We start from the raw sequence: 25,129 nt of genomic DNA, 5'->3' as shown, positions 1-25,129 counted from the left end.
ACTTTGAAATTAGATTCACAATTAGCTTTATTTTGCCACCAAAAACAATTTCATGTCAAAATAGGTCAAGGGGCTGAGACGTGTGGAGGACGGTCATCTCTGCCGGATGTTTACTTGCACTTTACTCTGACTAATGAGATCTCAAAATAACTAAGCATGCCAAAAACTGCTGGAGAATGAATGTGTTGCTGCACAGTTGCTGACTTCAGGTCACCTAGTTACTACAACCTGAAGGCAAAGACCATTGTGGGTAACTCAGGGCACTTTTCATAGACGTAAAAGGCTCGAAATGGAAACGTCAAAGACACACTAGTATCAGGATCGTGATCAAGGGCTGTCAAGGAACTTCCGCTCTGGCTTCACTTCACAGCCATAGAGGTTACCGCTTGGTATTAACTACAGTGTTTAAAGTGTTTGTGAGATGTGCAACATGATCCAAGAAGTCCAAGTGTGTGAATCTGAAGGATTCACTGATGCCGAAACACAGGCCAATGCGGCAAGTACGTCACTCTGCGGCAGCGTTTCCTCAAATTATCGACTTCACTCAACACCTAGGATGCGTTCACAGCTGACATAAGGAACCTGTTTGCCAACGTATCATAGCACGAGGAAGCTCTGCAAGGCTTTCTGAGAAGAGAAAGTGATTGATGGGATGAGTAAACTTGGCAATGTTTGCACACCTCCGCTGCAAAAATTACACCCGAGATTCAGCCAGCGAGATCTCTTCAAGCTTGTAAAACGTGTAAAGTACAAGATGATGATACATCGTGGTGTTAATCGTCAAGCACACGCATCAATCAAACAAGCAGAGGCCTCTCTTGTTCTTTTGTGTCTCTTGTGTGTAAAACCTCTTCAGTTTCACACCAACAACCCGGAGTTATCTTGTCACTCGCTGATGAATGAAGTTTGGGAATCAGCCTCAGATGATCTAGATAAATCCAAAGTCGACTGGATCTGCTGTTTTATTCTGGAGGCACCTTTCATACAGGATCTGCTCGCCACACTGGTGGGAGGGGAGAATCAGGCTTTGTAACTTCCTCTGGGGTCGTTCACACATTCGCGTCACCTGAGAGTCAGTAAGGTCACATTGCAGTCATGTGAGAATTGTTAGAGTTACAAGAATAAAAAGGTGTGAACTGGTGTCAAAGCGCCTGAGGACGGATATCTCAGGACGGCTTTGTAAGTAGCTGATAAGTGCTGCCTCGGGCCCCAATCTGGACGACACTAACACGACAAATGCGGTGCATCATTGGGCTTATACTGTACCGGGGCAACTTCAAAGGACATAAGAGAAGCTGTGTAGGAAGCAGGAAGCAAGGATTCTTGCTCTAACTGCATTTCAACTTTACATTTTGTAATTTAGCAAACACTTTTGTGGACCTACATTTATAGACGTACACAGATCAGCCAAAACAGCTCTGACCCATTGAAGGATGGACTCCACTGGACCTCTGAAGGTGTGCTGTGGTATCTGGCAGCAGATCCTTTAAGTCCATGGATTGGCCTTGTTTGCACATCCCACAGATTCTCGATCTGGGGGATTTGGAGGCCAAGTCAACACCTTGAACTTGTTCTCTGTGGAGGTTCTTAGTCATCCAGGTCATCTTTCTTCAAGAACTGTTAAATCAGGGGAAACCAGACTTGCTTGTAGATCCATGAACAGTTTCCATGAAGGGTCTGCAATAATGCTTAGGTAGGTGTCAAAGTAACATCCACACAAATGTCAGGAACCAGCAGAACATTGTCCAAAGCCTCACATACTGCATCCTGTTGCCATGTGTTCCCCAAGTTAGCAACGTCCAACCATCACCATGATCCATCAGACCAGGCCACCTTCTCCCATCACTCCATGGTCCAGTTCTGATGCCCATCATTGTTAGCTTTTGGCAGTGGACATGGGTCAGCATGGGCACCTTGACTGGTCTGCAGCCCCATACGCAACAAACTTTGTGTCTGACACCTTTCTACCTGGACCAGCATGAACTTTTTCAGCAATTAGAGCCACAGTAGCTCCATGACCCTGATGCTGGTTCACCGCTTTTCCTTACTTGGACCACTGCAGACTGGAAACACCCCACAAGAGATGCAGTTTTGGGGTGCTCTGACCCAGTCGTCTAGCCATCATAATCTGGTCATTGTTAAAGTTGCTCAAATCCTTACTTTTGCCCAATTTTCCTGTTTCTACAGCAACAACTTTGAGGGCAAATTGTTCACTTGCTGCCGAAAATATCCCTCCCACTGACAGGTGCCATGATTACGAGATAATCACTGGTTACAATGTTGTGGGTGATCGCTGTACATCTAATCACATGACGAAGACACAAAACCAGACCACAGCACAGAGGCTAATTTCAACATTTGCACAGATCTGAATTCACATGACCTGCTCCGATAACACGATGTACACTTGTTTTTGCAGTTACAGTTATTTTAAGTTGCAGAGTGTTGATTGAAGAGGTGCAGAGCTGTTCAGAAGCGTTAAATTGACACTCATAGGTGTGAATGTACTCCACATAAACACAGCGGTGTTGATTTTTTTTTTTGTAGCCGCAGAGTTAAATTAAACATTGAAGATTTTGCTGAGTGTGCCGTAAATTATACAGAAACAACAAAGAACATTCTGTTTCCACATTATGCAAATTCAACTCATCAAAAATAAATACACAGACCAGCAAACATCTGCACGCGCACTCACAGTATTATCGAGCGGTGAGATTTAGAGGGTAAACACAGCGGGGAGTGTGTCAGAGAGCGGTGAAATCCAAGTCATAGCGAGGGCATGCTGTCACTAAGTCGCACTAACAGGTCACCGCGGAGAGGCGGATGAAAACTGGCAGCTGACGACAGAATTAAGCTCTCAGACCGGACTGTCCACCGAGATATGAAGAGTTTCAAATTGAAATATTGACCGTCATGGCATCCAGTGAAACCAGCAGATATATATCCACTTCTTCTGCAGATCGATTAGCAATTTTTAAAAACGGATATCTGCAAATGGATGAAAAGAAAAGAAGCTATTAAAAAGCTAAATTGTTGGGTGGGTTCTGAGTGGGTTCAAACTTTAACGTCAATTTGACTCTGGATGCCAAAGCAGATATCTGTAGAGGTTAGTCATCAAACTAACAACATTAGGTAGGATTTTAACTTGACAATACATTAACAGTTCATTCAGGGGCGTATTTCAACTCTTATTTCATATCTGTCTACAGGCCTCTATTGTAGAGAAGTTTATACTCCAGGAAAGGAACGTTATGTCCGTGCACATCCTGTTCAAATATAACTTTTCGGTGTTGTGAGCACCATAAACAAAACCGTCATCGTAGAGACTGAATCTCTCAAACAACGGTTGATGTTGATATTCCGTTTGAACTGCATTCAACGTCTTTACACATTAGAGGATTTGGTTATAAATCCTGTAAAATGATGTTTGCAGAGTCTGTGTGTGATTATCAGCTGATCTGATCCAGTGGTCACCAAAGGGACGAGAGAGGAAATAGCTCAGTGAGTCCAGTTTTCTCTGTGTGCGTACAAACACCACAACTTTAACTGATAATGTAAACGAACGAAGAAACATTTTAATTACAGTATAATGAAGTTTTGTTTACAGCCACAGTACAGCATGCTGTTTATTTATGTGATGACGCATGAGGTAAAAATAAAACACAGACAACCATCTTCAGTAAATGTAATAATTTATTATCTTCCACTGTCTTGTTTCTTCTTTTCTTTTTGTTACTTCTGACATGGAATAATCACAATCTGCCTTTTTTTGGACACAAAACAAAAGAAACAACAGTTCACTGTACAAAAATATATCTGGAATGTTTTGTCTGGATTATATTTATGCATTGTGACGTACAATTTGTCATTCAAAAAGTGCATTTATTTAAGTTTTTAATTCCGCCTTTTCATTAAAGAATGTCTTCAAATATCTTTTGTAACAGCAAAAGCAAAGATAGTATCATATGTGTGTGTACGGCAGCTGTGTCCGCTTGTGACTTCTTAATTTCTCAAAACTATTTTGTAACTTTCAGGTCTTCCTGCAGCTCAGGGTTAAGAAAGCAGACTCTGCCAGCAACTCTGCTTTGTGTCAATACTTTAAAAGCTTCATGAAAAATATTTAAACAATCCTAGTAAAAGATATCAAAGTCCCGATGGTCTCTTGTGTCGTATACATGAACCTCGCTGATGTTTTGACCAGTTCAGACGTCGATGCCCAACTCTGACGAGGTCCTGAGGTCAAACTGTTATTGGTTCAGTTAGACAGACAGTTAGTTAGCCGGGACGAGCAGGACGAAACCATCTCGGCTCTTCTTGAAATCTGCGTTGGTCTGGCCGGCTTTGGTTTCTACGGTGATGTTCTTCGGTTTGCCCCGCATGTGAATCTGCACGGCTGAACGGCAAACCTTCACAGGAAACTGGACTTTTCTTATACTGAAAGACAAAAAAAGACAAACACAGGTCTGTATTAATATACTTGTGAGGATCTTTCCCTTCCTTCTTACATTAATCTTCACCTTATTTCATAAACCCAAACTAACATTAAGGCCACATTCATATGAAAAACTGTGATATGTCCAAGAAATTAAATGTATGTTGAGGAGATCAATACATCAACAACCTTGTTCCACCCTCTCGTTCCTACCATCAAGGAGAAACTACAGTGGCTACGAAACAAATGAATTTGTCTGGTCTGGGCTGCTGTAGAAATATTGAGGTTATGCACTAATGAAAACTTAATTCTGCAAGTATTATATTCAATTTGTTATATTATGTAAATAGAGACCACTGAATCTGAGACACTAGACCTTTAGGTAGGCTCCCTAGTTTTAGTAAATTTTGGGAAATTCACTGAGAAATAAAGGGAGTATTCTCTACTTTTAAATGGTTTTCCTTTGGCAATACTCAGATATTAATACTTGACTACTTTACACCAATGTTTTCAAGGAAAACATGATAGAAAACATCACAACAAGATATACTCCTTAGGTCTAAACACAGTGTTTTCACTGTATGGTATTGCTCGGCTCAGCTCAGCTTGACTTTAAGCATGGCTCTGTGATTCATTGCTCAGGTTTGGTCATTATTCTTTGGTTTATGTGCTTCTACCATGCATAAGAAGGCTACGTGATTAAATAGCTTTCTTTTAGTCTAGAATGGGTGTGATCAGCTCCAGTGGTGGCGGCACAACCAGACCACTTCGCAGCCATGGATGGGGGGATTCAGCAGAACGTACCCAGTCAAGTCAAGAAGAGCCGAGCCATACCATGCACACCAACATCACAACCTCTCTGATTCACATAGTCAAAAGACTCTGTGTTGTTCACTGTGTCATTATTCATCAGTCATGAGTTCGTGACCCTACGCCACCAATAATAACCTCATAACTCAAAAACAGGTGAAGTCCTCCAACATGAGAAAGTCTCATTTCATCCCTGTGAAGATATTTTTCCTGCAGAGCGATGAACAGACGAGTGAGTTTGTTATTGACAGTGTTAGAGTACTCTAATTACTTTTTCGTGTAACGTAATGCGTTCGTTTCATGCGTTAAGTAATCAGTAACTTTGTTATTAAAAAAAAAAAAAAGTAATCCATTGCTTTAGGAATTTCTCTGGATAAGGAAGGAAAAATTCTGACTGCAGCTTTTTGTCAGACAGTACTGAGCCACCGGCGGACGTGTCAGCGGAGGCATAGTGCTGTGATGATACTCCTCAGAGAAATCGACTGTCGGACAGATGTTTCGAAAATCTTCTTCTACTACATTTTAATCACTACTTTGAAGAGTGAATGTCCCGTCGGTACAGGAGCTTACTGACTAAAACCAGCAGGTACAGAAACAGCTTCTTCCCCTCAGTTATCACCCTATTGAACTCTGCCAAAAAGATGATCACCCCTGGACTTGCACAGCTGTTCATACATAACATACATAACATACATCTGTACTGTATAGTTCAGCATTGTAATATATGTGAATATTAGTCTAGTTACATCTGTATCATGCACTCTGTTAACTTATTAATTGCACTTTATCTGCACTTAATCTCTACATATTATGCCTTCGCGCTACTGTAAATACTGCATTAACTGTATATATAGCACTTCGATTTTGCACTTCTGATTAGATGCTAAACTGCATTTCGTTGCCTTGTATTTATACATGTGTAATGACAATGAAGTTTAATCTAATCTAATCTAAAGTGGACGATGGTAAAGTGAATTTAGGCCTGTGACACTTGAATAGTATTTTTATAGTTTGGCTGTTTGTCGTGTGCCAGTGAGCGATTTTATTGTTTGTGTTATTCGGTCTGTTATCATTTTTGTTTGACAGAGAGGCAGCTGTTCAAATTTCTGTTAGATCGTTGACTGCTCGTTAATTTCTAAATGGATCTGAATCTGCTACCTGTTTACCTCAGATTGTGTTTACTTAAGCCACTTAAATACTTTTAATTTTTGGTAACGTGTCACTTTTATTCATAGGTGACGCTGTAACGTAACAGATTACTTTTAATTGATGGTAACGTTGTAACCTAATTAACTACTTTCCAAAGTAACTATACCCAACACTGGTTATTGATCACAGTCACATCCAGAGTCCAGGTGCTTTGGCGTGACACACCTAATCCCTCTGCTGACAGCTGGGACAATGAAATGTGGCTCTGCACAGTCAGCTGAAGATGATCCATTGTGAAGTCGCCGCTTCCTCTCGGGCCCTTGGGGATTCTACAGCCTCAGCTCGGCCACAGCGACCCCACTGCTCCATCCCCGTCACATGGCTCAGTCTCTGCAGCGTGCAGACAAAGAGCCTTGTACTGTTATCCACCTACGTCACATCCGCAGGCCCAGGGGACTGAATTCACGGTAGATATTCCTGCTCGTGAAGATATTTCGTGGATGTATTCCGATTTTTTTTTTCCCAGTGAAGGCACTTTGTTTGAACCCAACACAAAGGCTTTAAAAAGCAGTTGCAGAACAATATTTGCCAAACAGCTATTTGTGGACGCCTTTGAACGTTGATAATGTGACTGTTGAGCAGGGCTGGCTCACGTATATATAGGCCAACTTGGCAAGTGCGTTCCTACTTTGGCAAGAACGACCCAATGTGACTGTTAGTGTCTCATTTTTCTGTTCAAACACATGGCTGTAAATCAATTTAATTAATGCAGATTACATAATTTAGGCGTTATGTAATTGTGCTGGCAAAGTAATAGATACGCCAGGTGAGTACATCGGAGAATAGAGAAAGAATTAAACTGGTTGCACGCTGTAAACTCTAATGATGGGTCTCAATTTGCATACTTCCATAATTACAGTCGCTATTCTGGGTACTTTAGTGAGTTCGCAACGTTAGTTATGTTATGATGGTGCACTCATAATGGTCAAAAGGTTAAGTGTAGAGTGCTGGACACTTCTCGTCCTCAGTGGCCACCGTTTTATCTGTGTAGCAGAAGAGTAAGGACTACGGGCATTGTGAAAATGCAGCAGGGGAAGCTGCTGGAGCTGAAGCGGCTGCTTGATTGATTGATCCCACATTGGTCTTTGCTCTCCTGTCCGCTCTCACAGGTTCAAAGTCTCTCAAAGTTACCAGTGAGTTCAACATCAGTGACCTTTGACAGTCATCTCAGGTTTGACGAACACATCAACAATGTTGTCAGGACTATGTTTTTCCAGTTGCGTCTCCTGGCCAAAGTCAAAATGTTTTTTAGCCGTCACAACCTTGAGAAAGCCACCCATGCCTTAATAAGTTCAAGGTTAGACTACTGCAATGCACTTCATGTCGGCGTCTCCCAGTCTTCTCTCAGTCGCCTTCAACAAAACGCTGCTGCCCGTCTTTTAACCAACACCGACAGACGTGTGCATATCACTCCTGTTCTTAACTCCCTTCATTGGCTTCCTGTCCTTTATAGAATTGATTTGAAACTTTTAATGTTTGTTTTTAAAGCTCTCAACGGCCTCGCCCCTTCATATTTATCTGAGCTTTTAACTGTACGCAATCCTGGTAGAGCTCTGAGGTCTACAAATCAACTTTAGCTTGAAGTGCCCAGGTCAAAATAATAAAACACTGGGGTGACCGAGCCGCCCTCAGGCTCTGGAATCAGCTCCCCGTCGAGTTGCGTCTTGTTTCCGACCTGGGCCTTTTTAAATCCAGGCTAAAAACCCAGTAGTATGATGACACTTTTATCTTGTTTGATTTTGATGTATTTTATTGTTTTAACTTATTGTTCTCTTTATTTATTATCTGCTGTAAAGCGCTTTGGTACACAGAAAGGACTGTTGTAAAGGGCTGTATAAATAAAGTACATTTTTACAGGTGTCCAGAGCTACTGTGACATGTTTAGCCTAACTGTGGATAAAGGCTAGTGGCAGAGGAATGGGTTCACCTAGTCTAGCTCTGTCAAAAGTCCCTTTGAAAAGACATTTTAACTCGCTGAACAATCAACAGTCGTGTAAGTCATGAAATCAGAGCTCTGTCATGAGGCTAGAGTTCAGCACAGGCCTTGGAGTGAGGTTCAAACTTAATCTGCATCTTTTAAAATTATATTTCTTTGCCTTTATTGGGCAGAGTCAGACAGTTTGCCATGCTCTTCAAGCAACCAGAACTCCTTTCACCTGCATTCTTTAAGCCACTCATCACACACGGTACACCTATACGCAGGTGTTTTCACTTCTTCTCTCTGATTAGGCCTCTTCACTGAGCCACGTGGGCGTTCACAGACTGAGCTTGATTGACAGCCTTCTTGCAAGAGAGAGAGAGAGAGAGGAGGCTGCCAATCAAGTAATCAGTTCATGGAGATTCCCAACATTCCCAACGTAACTCCTTGTTATGGATGGTAATTCAGCCAAACACAGGAAAATGTTTTAACAAGACAAAGATGACTTAAGTTGCAGCCTGTAGTGATTTTACAGCTCACCGATTGATCAAATCAATCCACTATTTGTCTCCATTTAATGCACATTTCTTTTCCCAGTGCAACCTTAGAACCTAAAAGACATCTACGCTCTGTTTACGCCTCTTCTCCAGAGGCAAAACTGACAGTTTTCTCCCTTAAATGCATATGCAGTGAAGAGAGAGGCACACCTTTGCAGACACTCACAAATAACATGCAAACTGTGACTCCAGCCCGCTGCGATCAGCACGTGTTGTATTTACATCAGCACATCTGGTGCGAAAACCTTAAATAAATCCGGTTCTCTGCCTCTTTCGAACTTCCTACTGGGTACTGTACATGCAATACATCACAAGCATGGAAGAAGACTACTGGCACATTCAGAGAGAGTAAGAGAGGAATAAATCCAACCTGCAACCTGACACTGTGTCAGGAAGCGTTCAGTTTAAAACAGTGGAAATATAAAATGAAGCTCAGGCTGCAGATCAGTACAGGTAAATAATAATATTCTTAAATTATAGCCAGTTTGTGTAGGAAGGATTTATTATTATTTATTATCAAGTCACACTCTTTAAGCTGCCGCTTGTATTGCCTTAGTGCTAAAAGTATTCGAACTCACTCTACGTTTCCAAATCTGTGTCGCTGTTCATCATAAGTCCAACAGGTGTGGCCTTGTCTTGTTTTTTTCCAAAGTCCCACTTGGCCCCTCGTCAACCTCGAAACCCCGCCTTGCTGAACCCCCTAAAACCAGCTGTCCTGCCCCGCTGGGGCGGTGACAAACCAGACACAGAAACCCAGTGACCTCCAGAGGGTTTTGATTTGTCTGTGATACTGATCTCATCGTGTTGGGCTACCACAAGTCAAACCTGACACCAGCAGAGCGCGTTGAGGAAAGCCTCCGGCTGTGCTGGAGGACAGCGGCTGTGAAGGCCCGCGGGGCAGCAACGTGCAGCTTTCTGCTGCTGCGAGAGGAGACCATTAAATACAGCCGACTGAATATGGCTGTATCTCTTAATGCGAATTATAGTCAGTGCAGAATGTACGATCAACCAAAGTTCTTTCTTTCTGACACCCGGTAATTGTGCAAATCACATACACAAAGGTGGAAGTAGCACGACATTGTTAGAGTGCTGCCAAACCTCTCGGGGAGGAGGGTGGGGCGGATGGTTGCGCGTCTACGTTTGACACCGGACACTGTGGTCTGAATCCCACCAACAACAACCAACAATCAGCTTGGTTTCCGTTATCCGTGACCGCGATCGTTCCCAGACCTTAAACGAGTAGTTTTAGTCACTTAAACTTACAGTAACCTTCCTTTAACCTTTGTGTTGGCTCAAATGAAAACAGTCGTGTTCGATGGAACTAACAAATGAGCTGTTTTTTAATTTAGAAGGCCAGTAACTACAGAGAGATAAGAGAAATGTGTAATTTGAAACTTGTTTTTCCAGACAGTCGCTGTCTTCACAGTTGCTAAAAACCTTTTTTTTAAAGATCAGGTATTTCTCTTAAAACCTCTTTGCTTTAAAGAAAGTGATCAGTATTTAAGATTTCTTTTAGTTCCACTTTAGATGTTTGGTTGCTGTGAACAACAAAGCATTTTTTCACGTGACCACAGAACAAGATACTTGAACTGCTTCGCTTGTAACGGACCGTTGTCGGGGAGGACAGAGGTAGGCCGGAAGGCAAAGCTCTCGGTTTTCCAGTCCATCTACGGTCCATCCCTCACCCGTGGTCATGAGCTTTGGGTACAATGAGACTGTGGATATAAGCCTCCGAAATGAGTTTCCTCCATCCGGTGGCTGGGCTCAGCCTTGGAGATGATGGTGAGGAGCTTGGACGTTCAGAGGAAGCTCGGAGTAGAGCCGCTGCTCCTTCACATGGAAATGAGCCAGCTGAGGTGGTTCATGGGTGCCTTCCTTTGGACCCACTGGAGGGACTACATGGTCCTGGGAACACCTTGGGCCCCCCAGGAGGAACTAGAATGCATTAATGCATAAATACACCGTGCTAAACTTGCTACAACCATGATGCTGAACTGTGATTCCCAAGAAATGTCAAACTTCTCCTTTTAAATAAGGACAACAGCACAAAGCTGTCTCTTAGTCACCTGTAGCTTTTCCATCCATCCCACAACCCATAACCTTCTTCCATCCCACCTGACTTGACACCCGCTCGTCAACACAAACCTACAATTTCCCCCTTGCAATCTTAATTAGCACTTCCTCAGCTGCCTGGCAACCATCGCTGGGGCAACAGCAGCATTTACAGGCCCTTCTCGACGTGGGTCGGAGGCCGCTCGAGTCCTCGGGTGTGAGGGAGGGAGCGGACCAACCAACGCAGAGTTCGCTTTGGCGTCATCGCGTTGATCATCGGCGATAGTCTCCGTTATAATTAACATCACCGTCATCAAAAGCAGTGGGCCCACCTCAACCAGCTGCACCCTGCGCCTTGAGTCTCGTCAGGGGGCATTCTGGGAAAAAAAAATGAGTCATACTGTACAGCAGAGCTAACGCACGTAGAGTGGTTTCTATAAATGTGGCTTAAGATGCAAAACCAACACTGTGGTCTTGTACACGCATGTGGCATGAATCATAAGTGTGTGTCATCAAGTGTTATGTGCTTTAATTTCACCGGGTTCACTAATTTCCTTTATGACTGATTAATTTTAAAGACCGCCGACATGTTTTCTGAGAAAAGATCAAACCTGTTTAACAGTGAGCGAGCACACAGCGTCTTATCGAAGACTGGTCAAACGCAATCAGGAGTTTTTTTATGCAGCAGGACGCGTTTGTTCCGCCTCCAGGGGTGAAGTCATTGAACAGGCAGCTGTTAGTGATGGCTGTTATTGATCATCATATCATATGCACCAGAAAACAGCCAAACGTGCTCAATGAGATAAAAACCTATGTATGTATGAAGCTCGGGAATCCGTTTGTCGCACTCCGAAGGTCGATTTAGAGGCAGCATCGCTTCAGTCCACAAAGAGGCCTTTTGATGCTTGGTGCAAGTCTTTGAGGTCAGTAGCCGACTCTGTGAGTGCGCCATGAGGCTCGAAAAACTCAAGTCCCCAAGATTTTAACATCCGAGCAAGAGGCACAGTCGGGATGTCTTCATAGCGTCCTCCGCAGACTCTTTGATGTAAACGTAAAATATGATGAGTATTTATCTACACGCTCGATGCTTCATCATACTGTTAAATCCTTCTTCTACATCACTGACGTCTGCTTGGACTTTCTTGTCCGAGGGGTTGGTTCAACAGAAAACGCTGAGAATCTTGTTCATTAGCATTTTAAACTACTTAAAATCCAGTCCTTGAGTAAAAGACACAAACATCTTAAATTAATAAGGACTTATTTAGGATTTTCAATTTATTTCACGGCCGCATTGTTCAGCTCCATTCAGATGGGATTATGTCGGAGGACTGATTTCAGTACTACCTGCACTGGTCAGTGATTTTAATCCCTTTCGTCAGTGCGCATGTCTGTGATTTTTCAACCGTCAGCCCAGTTTTAATTACAGTCCCTAATTACCTGCAGGGAGACTTTGAATCTTAAAGTCTGAGTGTGTTTAACCTGGGACATTCCTCGATTTGCTTACTGTAAAAGCAGCTTGATCAACGCTCATATAAGAGATATTAAACTGTCTCTGTCGATGAGGCAGCTCCGGGAAAATAATACTAATATTAAATACAACACTAAGTCCGCCTGTAATGAAGGTCACATGTTTCTCCCACACAGCTCTTGTAATTTGCCAGCGGCCGAAATGCCACCGGAACGACGGCTTTTATTATGAGAGAAGACGAGAAATATTTCATTACCCGCTTCCTCCTGTAATATTAATCCTGTCTGAATGGGCCTTTTGTCAGTCGTTTATATATCTGCAGGCTGCTGTAGCAGCAAGGACGCACACTTTGTGTCTGTGTATGAAAGAGAATGAGCAGCATTAAAGATATAATCTGACCGTATGTGAGCATAAAACTACTTTTGAAGCACTGGAGGGTCCATTTGTCTGTTTTCTTGTTTATTTTACTTGATTACCACTTAAGTACTGAATCTTTGCTGCTGCCTCCTCTGACTAATTTCATTTCCTCCACCTCGCTGACCTCCTTATGAATTAACATTTAGACTCGTCTGGATTTAGATGTTCATCACATGCTAAATGCTCTGTGTCAGACAGATGAAGCTGCATCACCAAACTAAAAGGTGTCCTCACTGAACTTCTACAAACAGTCTTTAAATCCCGCTGCTTAGAAGTAAGGACCAGAATACTCTTTATACTTTATTTGATGGTTCGTGTGGCGTAGGAGGGACATGTCTACAAGTTCAAATTTAAAGTTTTGGCCTGACAGAAAAGCTACATTATGTTACAGGGAAAGACGCGACGTGTTGCGTGAGCTAATCGCATGCTCTCAATGTTTCAAACCCCACGAGAAGCGCCGCAGTCCGGTTCAGAAATGTCCCAGAAGTGACACCTCCGCCCGGCTCCACCAAGAATACTCATGTGTCTGCACAGAGCAGCTCGAGCTGGCCGCAAGTCAGTCACAGAAACGATAAAGAACCCGGACGATTTTTTCAAAATGAAACACCCTGTGCAAACTTCCGATCGTAAAAACACCCAAAAGAGAAACAACTGCATCGTATATTTACAGATTTAGAAGCACAGAAACCAGAAAAATGTCCAAATTTGAGTTGAAGTTAAAAGTCTGGTGGGTAAAAACACTTCGGAAAGTCTCCTGGTGGAGTTTGTAGTCGCGTGGAGAACAGACCAAAACAGCGCTGCGGCCGCGACATGTTGTGCCCAACAACAAAGAGAAATAAAATTTAAAAAAATAATTTTCATTGTATGCAACAGTTTGGATTAAGTTTAAGATGAAATACTGCAGGACAACTAGAGAAGAAAACTCAAAATATATCGCAGTAACTATCAAAACTGTTAAAGTTCAAGTCAGTTTAATGATCTTTAAGTTAAATTTAACACTATATAACTTCTTAAACATGTTAGACTTAACTAGGTGAGTTAAATATTATTCATTCATGCATGAAAACTTTGAATCTCACTGTTTTAATACGAGCACGGACACAGAAAAATTGCTGCCAGCTCTACTTAAAGATACTGAACTCTAATGTGTCGTTGAAGTCGCCGTGCTTGGATAAAAAGCAGTTTTGAGTTTGAATTATTCACACACGTGCTGATGGCATCCAGTGAGACGCTGCAGCAGACCCGGCTGTAATCAACAGCTAGATTCAGAGTCCAGACTCTGCGGCTAAATCACTGAACCACATGACCCGATGGCTCTATGGGAAATGAGTCGGAAATAGGTCAGCGTTAATATAAACCATTTACGTCCACCTAAAGGCTGTTGCCATAGTTACTCTCCATATGATCCTGTGCCATGCATCAAAACCAGAAACCAGATCAGACGAGGCGAGATGAGGGACGAGCAAAAAAAGGGGGACGAGCTGACCGGGGAGAGTTCAGAGCACAAGCTGCACCCCACTGTTGCTCCGGCCGGCAGGACCGACCGAGAGACGAGCACATTGAGGACAGCCACTGAGGGAGGAAAGAGGAAAAAAAAAAGAAGGGAGGCAGAGAGACAGAGGAGGCTATTTTCTGCTTACGACCTAAAAAGTGAATTTAAAATAGAGAGAGCCGGGCTTCGCCCTCGCTTACACGAACCGACAAACTATTGACTGTCCAACGAGGTCAAACGAGAAAGTCAACAAGTCCTTCAACGTGAGCGGCAACAGCTCACTGTGTGTCTCCGGTCATTAAAAGCCACATCACAAGACCGCTCACATATGCTCTGAGGTTAATGAAATCATGTTTTTTTTCTCTCTCTCTCTCCTTCCTCGATTTGAGAAGGGAGGGGTGACCCAGAAGATTGCTATTAATGCAACACCGTCCCAGGTCTTTCCATATTCATAACTGAAAGTGCTGATTTAGAAGAGCGGAGAACATGCTGGAGCAGGAGAGAAAGCTGGGAGGAAGAGATTGAGGGAATGAAAACAATCAAAGGCAAAGGAGGGGAGGAGGAATACTGAACAAAAGAAGAGGCTGGATCCTCCAGATGACATAGAAAAGGTTTTTATGAAGACGTTTTTAGGAAACAACAGTCTGATTAAAGCAGAATATCACCCAATAAATGATGTTAAAAGCAAAAGAAAGAAGGGCTAGAACTATAAAGTTCTTTTTATTATTAACTGATTAATATATTTTTGTGATTAACTTAAGTTTAAAGTATAGGATGAAGGTGTCATCTCTCATCTGTGCCTGGTCATTTTTGCTTACTGACAGTATAGAGAATGGACAGCGGAGGTTGCTGCTTATTTTTGCTGCTAGGAATCTCTCACATACAAAATAAAATAAAAATAAACGTAGTTTGATGATGTTTGGAAGTCTGATGGGATCATGGGAGTTGTTGTCTTCATTGTTACACAGCCAGAAATCAAATCAAAAATCTATCTGATGTAACTTTCCTGTATCCTGGGTTTCCCCAGAAGTTATCACGTTAGTTTGAGAGGTGAGTGGCTTTAGTACTGTAAGAGGCAGGACTACAAACATGGCGACCATACAGCTCTCCTGTCAATAATCGGGACACAGGATAAGGACTTGTATTTGTATTTTTCAGGTAACTGCTGCAATTTCTGGCGAAACATCCCAGCTGGTATATTTCAAAAAGAGTCTCTGGAGTGATCAATAAAATAATAAAATCCCCAAATTGCCTTTTAAGTAAAGAATCCTCCTCGATCTTTTAAGGCCACGGCTGATTATACCCTAAATCCTGACTTTAGCCCGCTCATACTCCCCCAGCTGTCCCAGCAGATGGTCCATGAGTCCAACCCCCCCAACCCCAAAACACACACACACACACACTGCTTCTCTCTTAGTAAACATACCAACACACACACACAAACACACACACACACGCCTCATTCATGCTGACAGCTCAGACCCAGGTGACAGGAAGAGAAAGCACGAGAGAGAGAGAGAGAGACAGGGATGAGAGGACGTTCAGGAAAAGAGCGGTGGATGAGGAGGAGAGAGCTGGAGGAGAGAGCGGAGGAGTGCCGCTCCATCGAGGGAACGAGAGACGGATGTGACATGACAGAAAACCAGAGAGCTTGTCTTCGCCGTCTTCGCCCGACAACACAGAGCGGCTTTGAAGTCAGATTTTGTACCTCGTGCCTGTAACGTTGCTTTTTCGCTGACCCAGTTTCGTGCACACACTCTCTCCCTCTCAACTGTAAACACTCACAGATCCAACTCTCTCATGTTTGAACTGAGGGAAGAAACAGCAGGAGTCACAATCACTCCATTGACTGTTGCCTCCCCTGACCATTCTCCAAACCTCATAAACTAAAACGGCGTGCGCGTGACTCTCATATTCTGAGATCTCACTTCCTGACAGAAGGAAGCACAGTGTGTTTGCGTGTAGTCATCCTCCTCCTCCTCCCTCCTCTAACCCCCCCGTCGCACATGCTCACACACACTTCCACAGCTCACCCCTGACTTTGTTTCATGGAGCTTTTGATGAGTAGCCTGGTAGAGGTCGCGACCCCCACCCCCCCTCCTTTCCATTCACCGCAGATGGTGGCACAAAGACAGGGCGGAGAGCTGAAACTAAATCCTGATGGTCGACTTCTTCCCCGAACCAGAGCCACGCAGCTGCTGCTGCAGGGACCCCCACCTCCACATGAACACCCCCCATAGAAAAACCAAACTCAGACCAAAAGTCTGAGACTCATAAAAAACCATCATCTGAACACACACACACAGAAAGTGGGAACACACACTCTGTCGGCTGTCGTCTGAGCTGAGCGAAAAACAAAATAAGTGACTGAACATAAGAAGTAACATCACGCCGCTGACAGTTCTTCAACGTTTGATCTCGTCACGATGCCAGAAATCACATAAAAAATTAAAATCGGCTGCCGACTGTGAATAAAAATCATCTTTTTTTTGCTTTTAACAGATTTATATTGACGTACACAACAAATATAAGTGAACATATAACACAATACAACCCAACAGCATGAACAAATGTAAATTATAGCCTCCAAATTGACCATATGGCAAAATAAAACTGCATTAGTTTCAGCTGGGTGTTCTTATAATAAACTGTCACCATTTAATTACCTGCAGATTGTTTTTATAATTGCCGTAAAACTTTGAATTAATAGGGCTTTTTAATTACTTTCTCTGCAAACTTTCACTTGTAATTGTTGCTTTTATTGTTTACATAAGTGTATAATTTGGTAACTAATTATAATTTATTTAAGTTACATTTGCTTTACATTATTGAGTATGAGTGAAATACTTTTATTTTGAAATCTCAGCTAATGAGCAGGTCGGTAAGTCTTGTTGGGTGTCACTCACAGCAATCAGGCCTTTGTCGTGCACATGTAAAAGTTGCTGCTCACGGTTTCCATTAAATGAACCGAGTAAATTAATTCTGACGATATGTAGCGTGTCCATGTTTACAAGAGTTTGAACATTTATATTTGTATGTGTGATCTAAGCTGCTTAGAACCAGCTCAAGCAGGTGACCTGGTATTTTATAAATACCTGACCCGTGTCTAATGGAGACCTGCGGTCAAGTTTTATGATAATCAATTAGTTGTTGTTTTTTTTTCTATAAAAAATAACGAAGAAAATAATTAGAAGTGCCTAAAACAGTCCCAAAATATTCAACTAACGATCACAAACAGCAACAAAAAGCAACTATCCTCACATACCAGCAGCTCATTTCTGCTTAAAAATTATGAATTGATTATCAATTAATTCTCTAACTGATTAATCGCTCCAGCTCTAGTCACCACACCCTCAAGAATTTGGTTTCCTGCTGCAAGAAGACACAAACCGGGACAAGCTGTTTCGCTGCAGCAACAGTTGAGCATGTGCTTACTCTGCAAACAGACCTTTTAAATGTTCTTCTTCAGCAGATGCAGCCGCTCGCATGTTCATTAAAGTAATGCAGCGTTAAGTAAACATGAGCTGGAGTGGTCCAAGTGAACAGATGCAGATGGTTCATTTAGCATCGGAAACATCAAGTAAGTGGATCTTAACTCTCTTTTTTTGAAAAAGTCCAAAGATTTGGTGGATTTTGGCAGAAGCACAATGAATTTCCAAACTGTTTATTTGTATGTTTTTCCTCTTTTTTTGCGTCACTCAGCGTGGTCCTGGCAGGATTTGAATACTTTGAGGGGACCAATCACGGCAGATTCGGTGCCATCTCAGCAGGCCGTACTTACAACAACACACCCACACTTAGACACACACACACACACAACCAAAACAGTCTGCTGTGTGTGAAAACCTGCCTGGTTCTGCCATTCAAATGAAGTCTGGCAGAGATGAATGTGGGTGGATGTGAATCAGATTTTATAAACAGCGACGACAAATCAGGTTCCGAGTGATAAATGTGATAAATGTCAGCGTGACTGATTCATTTCACAGCAGTTATTCAGAGCGGGGCGCAGACACCGACAACTATGACAGTGATAAATGCCAAGAATATGATTTGCGTAATTGTTATGCTGCATTAATAGACTCGGTTTGAGTCGGGGTCTTTGACCAGTGACAATGAGTCTGAAGCTGTGCTGTTTATTCATGTGACACCTAGACCTGAAAGGCTCCGTGTTTTCTCTCCAGACAATCGCTAATTAATTTATCCTCTCTGCTGAAAGGTTTATAATGAGTTAAATCAGCTGCTGTAGCCTCTCTCAACTTATAACAAACAAACAAACAAACAAATGATCAGCGTGAGTAATTGCAGACTAATTTGATGTCATAACTGTTGCAGGTTCTCGTGGAGCTTTTGAATCTTGAATCTACAAACTTCTGCAACCTGAAATAATCCAAAGAAGAAAGTCAACAAGACTTGAGAGGTAATGCAAGACTAATGCAAAAAATATGCTGTATTTCTGTTAAAGAGGTGACTTTATGGGACTTAAAATGTGTTGAAAAATAAAATTTAATGGACAAAATGTCTGATCTAAACAGCATTTTGGCATTAGTATGACAGGAAGTGTGTTAAGTTTGGTCTGATGTTGCACATTTGTTGGGTGTAATTGCCATTTTTTGTTGTCTCTACTGTAGGGGGCTCCACCGAGTCATTTCACCCATGAACCCATATCATGTATCAGATATCAGTCTCTTTGTTCTCTCCATAATTTCTCTTTAACGAGCTCCCTCACAACGGAAATTTATGTTACGGACACCAAATTCTGACTGACTGGTCTCCAGTGTCTCAGTAAGACATTTAATAAGAGTGGAAGAAAATTTTAAACACTTTTGCAGTTAGGAAGAATACGGAAGGTGCCCAGAGGTCATCCTAATCGACTGAGCCCGGCCACCCTACGGACAAAGCTCATTTCAGCTGCTTTTACCCGCGATCTCATTCTCTCGGTCACTACCCAAAGCCCACGACCAAAGGTGACGTTGGAACATAGATGGACCGCAAAATCAAGAGCTTTGCCTTCTGGCTCAGCTCCTTCTTCCAAACAGTGGTCTGATACAATGTGAGCAAGATCCCGGGATACTTGACCTCCTTCACTTGTGGCAGCAACTTGCTCCCAACCGGAGGACAGAGCAATCCATCGAGAATCGTGGCCTTCAACTTGGAGGTGCTGACTCTCATCCCTGCCGCTTCAAATTTGAGACATGTACTTGAATTTTTCTTGTTAGGTTTGTAATTGTAGAAATATCCAGTTGTGGTTGACTGAGACATGGCAACTGATGAAGCACTTTTCTAGATTGCTAGAGCTGCCATGCAAGACAGTTTAGGGGTTCGGTCTCTTTCCCACTTCAACATGTGGGGAAGCCAAGGATCGAACTATTATCCTGAAACTAAAAGGCGACATGCTCCGTCCATGATTTTGTCTAGTTTCTGAATAAATTTGGTCAAACTGTTGAGAAAACTGATTCATGGTCAGCTTGGACTTTAACATTAGTATTCAGCTTCAGCGTTTGGTATTATCTCCAGGTCACATCATCACAGAAGGATGAAGATGAAGAGAAATCCTGAATCAAAGTGTCTGCTGTCCCTGAAACCTCTGAGCGTCTCTCATGCCGACCATTTCAAAGACAACAGTGAAAGAAGCCACAGGACACAATTAACAAGGTTTGCCTGCTGAGAAAACAAGCGTCTGCATGTGGAACTGACCGTGTGAAGTGGTCCACCAACGTTCCCACCAGCTCGCCCACTCGATCCTGGTTGGGGCAGAGCTCGCCTCGCTGCAGACTCAGCAGGACGTCGTCCTGGGCGGACGTGTGGAGCGCCACCATCTGGTCGACCCCGCTGGTCACACTCATTCCTGTAAACTGTGGAGAGAGGCAAAAGTCATGCAGACACCAACCAGCTCTGATGAAATATACAGCCACAGTATGTCACTGTTTAATATCCCTGTTCATGCAGGGATGATTGTGTCTTCGTTTTCTCTACGGGCTGTTCAGGGGAACATAAGAGAGCGCCGGATATTCATTTGTATGAAAAATGTCAGGGATTATCACGTCAATGTATAATACCTGTGAATTTAATACAGAGCAGCACAGTATATCCTGGATCAAAACTCACGCCACGAGCAAAGTCAGAGGATTATTTCTGCTCAGAGTGTGCAGGGTGAGAAAAACGTGCACGTGTGGAGGTGCAACGAAGGGAAAGTCATGAGGTGTGACCCAGATGGAATAATACTGACATTTAAAGTATTCAGATATTTTACTCGAGTAAACGTAGCAATAATACAGTGTAAAAATACTCTGGTACAAGTAATAGTCCTGAATTAAGTAGTACTCATTATGCAGATTTATATTACTGATGCATTCAAGTCCAAATCACTCTAATAGTGCAGCCAGTAAACGTGGGGCTAATTTTAATAACTTTATATACTGCTGGGTGTCTTAACCTATAATAGTATGTTCATTAAGTTGATTTATCTTGTATTAATATAATCCAAGTCTGCACTAGTAACAAAAATAGAAGTATAGTCTCTATGACTGCTGCAGTTTTTGAAGCTTTTCTCACAGTGTGGCGTTTGATTTTGACATCAAATATGAGAAATATTAAGATTATTAGGAGTGAGGAAGACAGAAAATCAGTATTTCCTAAACTCTTAATGAGATTAAATATCCTGTCCATCGTGTTGTCAATCATTTATCAGATGATAAAGATGTTCACAGGGTAATATGCTCGCCCGTAAAGTCAGAAACTGTGAAGGCGCTTTGTCTAGAACAGCCCACCTGTGGAGCTCCTGCAGAGAAAAGAACATGCAGATGCTCGAAGATGGCATGAGACTGCTTCTTAAAGTTAGTGCCAGACAAATGTTTGTAAATGTCAGTGTGCCGACGTGCTCTGGCATAATACAAAACCTTATGTACAGATATATGTGCAGGCTGTCTGATCAATCCTGAGCTGAGCTTGTCAGTTTTTTATTTATATACTGCTGTATATTTACTGTTTTTTATGTGTATTTTGTGTGTGCTACACACCTGAGTAAAAGCAGAACAGTAGATATGAGAGACAGTGATGCAGACTAACAGAGAAAGTGAGGTGTGTCACAGATTTTCGAGAGGCAATGGGAGACAGAGTGGACTAAGCCTCTTACGGCCCCCCCGAGCACATACAGGTTAATCCAGCAGAGACAACAATGTGCAACACCGTCAAGGCCAGACTCAGTACAACCTGTCCCTCCAGTGACGGGAACACTGCAGAGGTTATTCAGCTGCGTTCAATCATTTATATATCCAAAGGAAATGTGAGGAACAACATCTTGATTTAAAGTCAAACGACTGAGAAGAACTTTATAGCAAGGCTGTATGTGATCCAATCAATACAAAACATGTTTTACAGCTGCAGTTAATGATAATTCGCATTATCAATTCATCTTTTTTTTTCAGTTAATTGTTTAATTAAGGCTGTACGTCTTCAAGGAGGAGGAGCTGGATCCAGGCGTGTTTTTTCCCCTTTATGTGATGCCGTTTAAATGTTTCAATACTGGGTAATGTTATGACCCTGTAGATTTATCTTATGGTTTCCAACTTTATTTCTAAAAAAAAAAAAAACATGTCTTGTCTGAAGAGAGTAGAGAGTTTGAAGCTCTCTGATTGGACGTTTCTTTTGAAAAGATTAAGACATGCAAATGTGGAGAGATGAGCCTTGCTCCAGGCCGTGAAGTGAGACTCCTCATACTGTGGTCAGCGCTGGAGTTGAACCAGTCACCCTCCGGTTCCCATCCATAGTTCATATGGACTGAGCTACTGCAGCTTCTCTCTCATGTTTTTACATACACGGGCAAAAAAAACATTTTCTGATGCAGTTAAATAATTAAATTGTCCATCAATCAACTGAATATTTCAGCGACAGCAGTTGTTATATCAGTCGTCGAGTCATTGAGTTCAGTTGTTTTTTGTGTGACTCGATTATGTTGTCATGAACATGTGTTAAACATGAGTCTCACTTGACTCACCGAGTCCAACCGAGTCAAGAAAAACAGTCACATTTGGACACGATGCTGTTGTTTTGTCACATTTCTCCATCAGACTGTTGTCATGCTCGCTCTGTGACCTTGTTGCAGACGCCTCTGAACCAAAGAGACTCTTGACACGAGCTGCTTCTTTCCGTGCTCTATTCTGTATCTGACCTGGATAAGACTCATTCCCCTCAGTCTGAGCAGCAGAGCTTAATGGCATCAGCTATCTTTAGCTGCTCCACGGCTGCATAATGATGGTTTTTAACCCTCTGGCATGTTTTGAGCTCTCTCTCTCTCTCTGTTTCTAAAACCACTGCTGGACGTCCAGCTGTGCTGACTCATTGTGTGATATGTAGGTGTTGGTGGTCTTTACACAAACCTTCCCGAGAAATTACCTCGAAGAACAGAGCGGATCTGTATCCAGTGCAACATCTGCTAGTCTGCTTTTCTGGCACCGAAATGTTAAAAAATAGATGCATGAATATGACAAAAGTAATTAAAAATGTCGACATTTACATATGTATACTTCATGGTGCAATAAAATGATTAAAACTACCCAAAGAAGCACCCAAAAAGACAGACAAACTCTCATCCTATAAACTAAATTATGTCTCTTTTTTTTAATCTTATATTTGTCAAATAAATTACATGTAACAGATCAATAAACAGATTAAATCAGGCTTCTGAGAGAAATATGTCAAAGGACTATTGAACCCTTTCCTTGTACAGCGATCGTCCTATCAGAGCAAAACAACTGTAACAAGGCGCAAGTCGACATGTCGACATGTAGACTGTTATAAAACATGGACATCGTATCCGTGATGCCACCCTCAGGTTCCCGAAGAGCCGCTTCCCGGCTCATCTAAGATCTGGATCGTCAGTGGAGCCGAGCAATCAAAGTGTCCATGTTCGTAATTCTTCATAACTTTAATATAATTTGAACAGGTGAGTACAGTTGGCATGAACAATAAAATTAGCTATAGAGAGCGAAACTGTTTTTGTTTGTTTATGAGTTTTCAGCCATCTCACAGGGTTACTGTCAGACAATGCTGACATCTCTTCAAACACATCAAACCACAGGTGAAGGACATCGAGGCATCAGATCAAATAAAGCTGTCATCTGCTGTCTCCACATAAACGAACACACAGTGACAGTCCGCTCTTCAATCTTTGCTCTCAAAAACAGGTCATAAGCCCTTCGAGTCATAAAGGAGACGGCGTCCTCTCACTGTGAGTCCTCTTATTGCTCATGTACTTTCAAAGGTCAGGCATGATGGAAGATGTCTGTGTGTGCTGGGATAAAGTACAAGGGGTCTGACCCACATTGCTGGTAGATATTGGAGCTGCTACTTGGTGCTGCACAGTGTGGGTCAGTGCCTTTAAGTTTCATTATTTAACAGTTTACTTTTGGGTTAAGACTTTAAGGTTTCAGGGTTAAGGTTACCGAATACACGTCGTGTGGAGGATACTACTCAACCACCAGCTTGCAGCATCTTTGCAACCAGAGGAACTAAACCAGACAATAATATTTTCTTTTGTTCCCGTATGTTTCTACTAGATCACAAACTGCTTGTGAATCGTGTTCTTTGCTGCATTTACTCTGATATGTTTGAGTTATATTTAACCATGGAGCTATTAATAAAAAGTAAATAAACGATTAGCAAATAACGTTTTATTTCTTTCATTCAGTCTCTAGCTCTCTCGTGTCGACTGTCAGGAAACCGACGACAAAGTCTAACTTTGTTTTTTATCATTAATAAACAACAAGAAATGTCCTCATATCAGTACAAGAGTACGTTTTTGTTTTATGAATGAAGTCGAACACAAACTGTAGTCGCCACAGGTCCAATTTTCAGCCCAGAAAACTCCCAGAACTTTTGGAAATTACACTTTTGACACCTGGAATTATCTCACAGGAACTAAATTTGCCTCCCGGTTCCTCCAGTCAAAAGACTTTTGGTTTAGATCCTTCCTGAGTTCCTTAAAAAATGTTTTCCGCCCCCCTGGGAAAGTTCATGCAGTAGAAACACGCTAATAGAAAGAAACGGAAACAACCACAAGAAGACGCCGTGAGGGAAATGAAAAGATCCAGTGATTTCCGGGGCTGACCTATATTAAGGGAACGAGAGCAAGGATACCTCGGCCTCCGGTGTGATGAGTGCGGATAACACTGGCATTATTTAGTTTTACTGTTATCAAGAAGAAACCATACATGCAAGAACCTTTTCTTGTTTTTGTCCACATACTGCTGGTGTGTGTGTGTGTGGAGCTCTTTAGCTTTGCATGCACTGTCGTGTGGTTGTTTGACTGTGCAGGAGTGTGTGCTCTCCCATGTGAGTACTTACAGCATCTAAAGGAAGCCTCTTCAAAACCTTGTTCTGTTTCTTTGGCTCTAATTTGTAGATGTACTTGTCTGTGACGAGCAGGCCTCGGTCTGTGCTTTTGTTGAATCTATTCACCTGAGAGAAAGAAAGGAAGAAAGGAAGAAAAGGATAAAGCTTCATATTTGGACTTTTTTGGCCTCTTTTTTGTAAATTATTACTACTCCCAATTCAAAACAGGTTTTTCTCGAGGAGCTGCGACACATGAAACGAAATCCAAAAAGGATCTGACGTTTTATTTCACTTTATCGAAGCCCACATATCTTCGAAGTTAAGCTGCACGCAGAATTTAGTGGAAGTCTTCTCTCTACAATCCCTGATAACGAAAATATGGCCACCATTATCCAGAGGGAGATGATAAGAGCGAGTTCAGCGTGAGGTTAAATGATAATCTTCT

The 25,129-nt window shown here is 42.3% G+C and overlaps 1 protein-coding gene across 1 annotated transcript in view; it reads right to left on the bottom strand.

The window, feature by feature from the left end:
* Positions 1 to 3,675: 3,675 nt before the first annotated feature.
* Positions 3,676 to 25,129, bottom strand: part of myo1g (myosin IG) — a 48,059-nt gene continuing 26,605 nt past the window's right edge. The window contains exons 21-23 of the mRNA XM_010750794.3: positions 24,697 to 24,810; positions 20,050 to 20,207; positions 3,676 to 4,434 (exon numbers count right to left, since the gene is read on the bottom strand). Of these exons, the coding sequence (XP_010749096.2) occupies positions 4,272 to 4,434; positions 20,050 to 20,207; positions 24,697 to 24,810 (435 nt within the window). The 3' untranslated portion in view covers positions 3,676 to 4,271. The remainder of the gene's footprint in view (positions 4,435 to 20,049; positions 20,208 to 24,696; positions 24,811 to 25,129) is intronic.

Source organism: Larimichthys crocea, chromosome XIII, assembly GCF_000972845.2.
Source record: "Larimichthys crocea isolate SSNF chromosome XIII, L_crocea_2.0, whole genome shotgun sequence".
In the NCBI taxonomy this organism is placed as follows: Eukaryota; Metazoa; Chordata; class Actinopteri; family Sciaenidae; genus Larimichthys; species Larimichthys crocea.
The sequence above is the reverse complement of the archived record's forward strand: the minus strand, read 5'-3'. Positions and strand labels throughout refer to the sequence as shown.